The 7824-nt window shown below is 35.4% G+C and overlaps 1 protein-coding gene across 1 annotated transcript in view; it reads right to left on the bottom strand.

The window, feature by feature from the left end:
* The window catches only part of LOC106468564 (glutamate receptor 1-like), a 33731-nt gene that overhangs the window by 21528 nt on the left and 4379 nt on the right, over nucleotides 1-7824 (bottom strand). The window contains exon 2 of the mRNA XM_022396898.1: nucleotides 1233-1379. Coding sequence (XP_022252606.1) covers nucleotides 1233-1379 — 147 coding nt within the window. The remainder of the gene's footprint in view (nucleotides 1-1232; nucleotides 1380-7824) is intronic.

Raw genomic sequence — 7824 nt, forward strand, 5'->3', positions numbered from 1 at the left:
TATATTCGATTAGTGCGGCTCTTTTAAAGAACATATTAACCGCACTAATCGAGGGATTCCTGTATATAGATCCTAACACATCCTGATTCCGGTGGCTAAGCGGTAAGTCTGGGGGTTTATAACGCTAAAAATCGAATTATGATACTTGCTGTGGGCAGTACACAGATACACCATTGTGCTTAACAGCATATTGGTACACCCACATACTGCAGATAGGCACGCCATCTGTTGTGTATAAAAGACAGTTGATTTATACACGTAGTTACAGGATTGATTGATTTTGGTACGTGCAACAATAAAATGATATTTAAAACTCAGATGTTTACTTAAACCAGTTTGATAAATACTGGATTTTTTTAAACTGATATCTGAACAAACACAAGCATCACAAATATATTGTTACATCTCCGTTTGTTAATTAATTTTCCGTAACTTCGTTCCGACGAAACTTTAGCGACACAAGTCCTTACTTAATAAAACTGGTTTATTCTTTCTGAATATAACTTTACGATACACTTAATTTCAACATTCGCGCTAAAACAAGCGCTATAACGAACGTTAACTTCAACAATACTCTGACTGCAGATCAATTACTCACTACCTACACACACATTGTTGTCCCGTCACGTTGTCACCCTCTTATATATACCAAACTACCCTATATCTAGTAATCTCCCGACAATTCCCGAAGGTTCGAGAGAACGAGTCACGTGACCTCGCTGACGCAACAGTACATTAACACTTAATTACAGTAACTATACGTAGTTTATAGTGCACTCACAACTATAGAAGAGTTATAATTACTGAGAAAGAAATAATATATATTCCAATATATGAGAATCAATATAAATAAATACACAGCATATAGCCCAACACATAAGAAGAAAGATAAATGTACATACAACACAGGGAGACCGTATTTGGCTACATACATGTTAAGAAAGTTAAATATACACGTACATCATATATAGGTTAACATGTAGATAATTAAACACCGTATTTGGCTACATACGTATTAAGAAAGTTAAATATACATACATCATACATAGTTTAACATGTAGATAGTTAAACACCGTATTTTTGCTACATATATGCTAAGAAAGTTAAATATACACATACAACGTATATAGTTTAACATGTAGATAGTTCAACACCGTATTTGGCTACATACATGCTAAGAAAGTTAAATATACACATACACAGGTCTACAAAGTGATGGTATAGATATGTACCTGCCATTCCAACATTATATGAATCCATCCAGTCAACCTTCTCTTTAATAAATTCTATCGTGAAGGAACTGGAATTGCTTTGTGTTTCATGATTGTAGAGCCTCAGTAGAGTCGCTGTTGAACTGTCTTCTGGTCCAGAAAGTACTCCTGTTGGGAAAAAAAATCAATAGAAAACAACTCGCAAGTCTTGAAGTAAACTATGCCACCACATTTAAGGAGAAGTAGACTGTTGATCCATCCATGCGTCCCATCCACTGAAAAAAACAACAAACAAAGCCAGCCCTTATTATCTGTATACTTATCAAGCTTTCCTTTAAACTTCCATAAATTTGTTGCATCTACCACATCCAAAGGTCAAACACTCTGTTAGAAAAATAAAACTATCTTAGCTGAAAATGACTCCTACTCTGCCAGATTTTATGTGTCCTTTATTCCTACCATTCTCACCATTAAATAAGAAAAGATGACGCACTAACATTATCAGTTCCCTAACAAATCTCAAGCACCTCAATAAGGTGCTCTATAACTCTCCTTCTTTGAAGAAAAAAGATTTCAGAAATTTTAATCTGTCCTTTCCATCCCAGATATCATCTTAGTAGCCCTCTCTGAACCTTTCCAACAATTCAATATCCTATCTAAGAATTCCTTATATGACCTAACCATTGATCTACACAATGAAATTATAGCTCTTTAGGCTTTGTTTTCAATATTTCTGTAGATACAACGTAAAATCCTATTTTCCATACCTTTAGTAACAGCACACTGTTTGGATGGCTAAACAACCAGAACACGAAGATTCTTTTCTTCCAGAACGTTGTTAAGGATATTCCAATCAAAACTATATTCATAATTCAAATTATGACAATCCACATGCATTACGTTGCATTTATTATAATTAAAAGACATTTTCTATTTATTCACCCAAATAACGAAATTATCTAAATCCTTTTGTAAAGCGTCCTCCTCCTCCTCACAGACAAAAACACCCAATACCAAAATAACATCAGTAAGTGCAAGTGAACGATTGACCATTCCAGACCAAAATAACATCAGCAACTGTAAGTGAACGATTGACCATTCTAGACCAAAATAACATCAGCAACGTTAAGTGAACGATTGACCATTCCAGACCAAAATAACATCAGCAACTGTAAGTGAACGATTGACCATTCTAGACCAAAATAACATCAGCAACGTTAAGTGAACGATTGACCATTCCAGACCAAAATAACATCAGCAACTTTAAGTGAACGATTGACCATTCTAGACCAAAATAACATCAGCAACTGTAAGTGAACGATTGACCATTCCAGACCAAAGTAACATCAGCAACGTTAAGTGAACAAGTGAATTCCTTCATCCGTGCCATTGATGTAAATAAAAATGAGCAAAATCCTACACTGAGCCCTGAGGTACCCCACATTAATCCAATTTGGCTGAGCTACATTTATAGCAACCCTCTGATTTCTTCTATTTAGTCACTTTTCCATCCAATGTGCCAACCTATCTCTCAAACGAAGAGAGATAACTTTTGAACAATCCTTTTGTGCGACACCTTGTCAAAGTCTTTCTGTAAATACAGATGTATCAAATCCAAACCCGTACCATTATCTAAATAAGTAGTACACTTTTCAAAAAATCTCGAAAGATTAGTAAGGCAAGACTATCCAACAAAATGTTTAATTGTTGAATAAAAACGACTGTGAAGTCTAGTTGTAAATAATGTCACCATAAACAGAAACTAGTTTTATCTTTGCTTATCTATTATCCAGAAGAAATTTTATTCAATATATATAATTGTTAATACCGAGTTACAGAATCTTATCTTTATATTGAATAACCTATTTTAATGTAATTATAGTAACAGAATAGATTTTTAATGTATCAGTTCACATAGTTAGTATAATTATTATCTCCCATTCAAAGCTTTCTTCACCAATTCTTTAAGTTTTAGTAAATTGTTTGTTTGCTTGTTTGTAATTAAGCATAAAGCTAAACAATGGGCTATCTGTAATCTGACCACTATGGGTATCGAAACCCGGATTCTAGCGTTGTAAGTCCGCAGACATACCGTTGTGCAACTGGGGAGCAAGTTTTAGTAAAAGCGATCCGACTAATTAAGACAGCTGCTTAGAATTGTCTCTGAAACGTTTTAGAAAACTTTTGTGAGCTCTAAAGAATGTTCTGATTTTCATACTGGTAAATAATTTTACGAGTTTCCGAGACTTGCTAATAAACACTGACTTAAGCTAACAACATGTAAAATAATCATCTCTCTTGGTGAAATTCTACATTTTGAACCACGTCTACTTATTCTGTTTACAAAAAAATTAACACAAAGATGAGACAGAGCCATAAAATATTTAATGTAAACAACCATTGTCGTTATTCCTTAGAGGAAAGCTACGAGACAATGAGCTATCTGTTCACCGCGTGGAATCGAACCTGGATTTTAGTGTTGTAAGTCCGCAGACATACCGCTAAGCCACCGGGAATTAATGTAGATGGAATTTTAAAAGATGCGCACACACACACACATAGGAGGCAGACATGCGAAATATTTAATGTAGGTGAAATTAAAAAACGCACACAAAGGAGGCAGACCTGCGAGATATTTAATATAAATGGATATAAAACACATATACAAAGGAGGCAGTGACAGTTCATATACAAAAGTGTAAATTATCAACCTACAATTAATTAAAAACGCCCATTAGTACTACATATAGATTTCTTAAATTACCACAGAGACACCCCTTTAGAGTGACGTACTATCCTCTACCATCGTCATAAGCTTACACCCACACGTTACTGGGTTCAAATGTCAAGGATGGACAGCGATATTTTATTCATGTGCTCCAACACGAGCTAAACGCTAAGCCTGCTATCTTTGAATTTTATTCGTATTTTTATTTTTAGACGTCACTATCAAAAGTCTCTGCGCTATTCAAAGCAGTATTAATGAATGACCAAGAATATCCTTCTAACTCCACATTGGGTTATCATCTCCTAGCCGAACAACATACGCCTGTTAATACTACTGCAATTTTCGAGTAAGATATTAACAAAGTGGTTAAAAAATCCGAAAACACGAGCGTGTTTAAAATGGCTTTTTCATTATCAGATAAAAACCAGAAATTCTTCGAAATCACTCAGGCTTTTATGATGATACTTTGGACTTTTTATGTTTTACTACTAAATATACATCAACCCACCTAACGTAAACAAGGTCTATAACAACACTTGGTATCAACTTATCTATACAAACAATAGAAAGTAACTAGCATGTCGTGTTCTAGATAGTGTCTTCTCAGATGATAAACAGAAGCTAATAAACAATGTCCTTAATCTAATAATCAGGTGTGTATCTACTAGACAATGTACCTAATCAAATAAGCAGGTGTGTATCTACTAGATAATGCTCTTAATCTAATAATCAGGTGTTTATCACTACTAGACAATGTCCTTAATCTAATAAGCAGGTGTTTATCACTACTAGACAATGTCCTTAATCTAATAAGCAGGTGTGCATCACTACTAGACAATGTACTTAATCAAATAAACAGGTGTGTATCTACCAGACAATGTACTTAATCAAATAATCAGGTGTATATCACTACTAGACAATGTCCTTAATCTAATAATTTGGTTTTCATCACTACTAGACAATGTCCTTAATCAAATGATCAGGTGTATATCTACCAGACAATGTCCTTAATCAAATAAGCAGGTGTGTATCTACTAGATAATGTTCTTAATCTAATAAGCAGGTGTGTATCACTACTAGACAATGTACTTAATCAAATAAACAGGTGTGTATCTACCAGACAATGTCCTTAATCAAATAGTCAGGTGTACATCACTACTAGACAATGTCCTTAATCTAATAATTTGGTGTTCATCACTACTAGACAATGTCCTTAATCTAATAAGCAGGTGTGTATCATTACTAGACAATGACTCTTCAGGTATTAAACAGATGTCTTGTCTCCAGACAATGTTCTTAATTTAATAAGCAGGTGTGTATCTTTACTAGAGAACCAACTCGTGGTCGTTGAGCTCGTCCACTGCAGGTTAATCTCGTGTGTGGCTCTGTTTCTTTCACTTACAGTAGCTGAATGGTTCTATAGAGACAATCCGATAAGGTCTCAGGCTTCCTGGCTCGCTCTCAGGGGAAGTACTTTGGAAAGCCTTCTAGTTGCTCCATTGGCTTTCTTTCCTTTGTCCTCCACCTCTCAGCTGAAGAAACATGACCACTGTGGATCTTTGCACTCATAACCACGAGATATTTTGGTATTGGAACCAATAATTCTTTTTTTTTTTCGTTCTATGGTATCTCATTTATTACCAGCAGAACATAAAAGTTAAGCTCGCTAAGGACGGGAAGTTTTCAGATATCGGGTTTTGACATGTATTTTCCTTCGAGATTGCAACAATTAAGTCACGAAGAAAAACAAGACACAAGTAACAAATGTTCAATTACACATTTACAATTTAGAAGACAATAAAAAACACTGTAAACAATGCAACGAAAACTATCCAATAAACAATATGACAAGGGATCTTTATGTGTAGGCGCAGAATTGATTAGAGCTGGTGCCGAATTTAATCTCTCTATATTAAGCACAAAAATCTGTGGGTCTGTCTATTTGTCCCTTATCTAACTACTTCTAGATCACTCGGCCAATCTCAAACATACTTTGTGGGATGATAGTCTGGAACAGAGGGCATGTTATTGGGGGTTCACTACCCCTTCACTCCCAATTATTGATGTTATTGAGCGTTTATTATCTTTGACGTAAGTTAACTACATTCATATGTATCGCCATTTTCTTACACAAAACAAAAAATACTTCATTAAATGTTCTGTCCCCCAGTGGGATATCGGTAAGTCTTCGGATTTACAACACTAAAATCATGGGTTCAATTCCCCTAGGTGGACACAGCAGAGAGCTTGCTATCTATGGCTTTTCTATAACACAACATATACACAGTGTGGGGGAGGGGGGCATACAAACGTTTTATATATCTCAGAGAGCGCACTAGCACTCTCTATGGAGGAATTCAATGAGAGAAAAAAAGAGTTATATCCACTTCCTTCTTTGACCCGTGACCTTACAACTTCATTCCATAAGACACTTTTGCGGCCAATGACCGTCAATTAATTAATAACGTGAAAAAACACTGTGGAAGGACATTAAGAGCTAGATGTTGAAAGCGGGTAACAGAAAGCACCTCTATCGCCACTACTTTTTGCCTCTACAAAGTCACCCTGATCATCACACAGTGTATACCACGTTTTAAGTATATAAAATACTGAGTTCTTAAAGCTTATACACGACTTTTGGTGAGGTAATAATGAATATTGTAATAATATGTTCTGTTATAAATGAATTGTGTGAAAGTTAGAATTTTTACATTATTTATCATAGCATTTCCCTCCCCACATTTTATTAAATTCATAGCTTTTTTAATGCACGTATTTCCCTTCCCCCCTATAAGTTAAATTAAATGAAAACAAGAAAAATAAGATATGGAGAAAAGAACCCCAAGTTAAATTAAAACAATAAAATAAACTCTTGGCAGAACTCTGTGAACGAACTTAGATTTTACCAACCACAACTACTTTATATCCATTGGAGATAACGTCATAACTATTTCTAAATATTTTAAGACTTAGGTTATAAATAATACCCCCCCCCTCCCCAACTGGCTCAGCAGCAAGTCTGAAGACTTTCAACGCTAAAAACGTGGTTTCGATACCCGTGGTGGGCACAACACAGATAGCCTTTGTGCTTAACAGCAAACAAACACACAATAAGCAATACATCAAGATATTTAAAGGCACACAATATATTGAAGATAATGCTGGTTTACCGCAATATTTTTTGAATATCGGCGATATCTCAATCATATTTTAAAACTTGTTGAACTAGTACCCACATTGTATACTATTAAACCTTATTAAACTTTAAGTAAAAACTGTGCAGCCCATCCCTTCATAAACGTATCCACCCTAGTTTAATTTAGGCGTACAACATGACGACACAAAATCAGTTAGTTCAATTATACGACGTTTTACCCCCTCGGATTTTAGTTATTGGTACTTGCGTTTTTGATGTGTTTGTTTTATTATTATCAATTACTTTTTGAAATTACGGTATTCGATTCCGGTTTCCGGAAGCACCCACCATTATGAGAGTGAATAGAACACATAGGTTTTACCCCAATTAGTGTGGGAGGGTTTGTTTGAAGTTAAGCACAAAGCTACACAATGAGCTAGCTGTGCTCTGCCCACCACGGGTATTGAAACCCGGTTTCTAGCGTTGTAAGTCCGCAGACATACCGCTGTGCCAATGGGGGTAGGAGGAATGTGTGTGTGTGTGTCAATGAATGAATAAAACACATAGGTTTTACCCTGAACAGTGGGTGGGAGGTGTGTGTTAGTGAATGAATAAAACACATGGTTTTTACCATATACAGCGGGTGGGAGGTGTGTGTTAGTGAATGAATAAAACACATGGTTTTTACCATATACAGCGGGTGGGAGGTGTGTGTTAGTGAATGAATAAAACACATGGTTTTTACCATA

The sequence above is a fragment of the Limulus polyphemus genome, unplaced genomic scaffold (assembly GCF_000517525.1).
Source record: "Limulus polyphemus unplaced genomic scaffold, Limulus_polyphemus-2.1.2 Scaffold3054, whole genome shotgun sequence".
Taxonomy (NCBI): domain Eukaryota; kingdom Metazoa; phylum Arthropoda; class Merostomata; order Xiphosura; family Limulidae; genus Limulus; species Limulus polyphemus.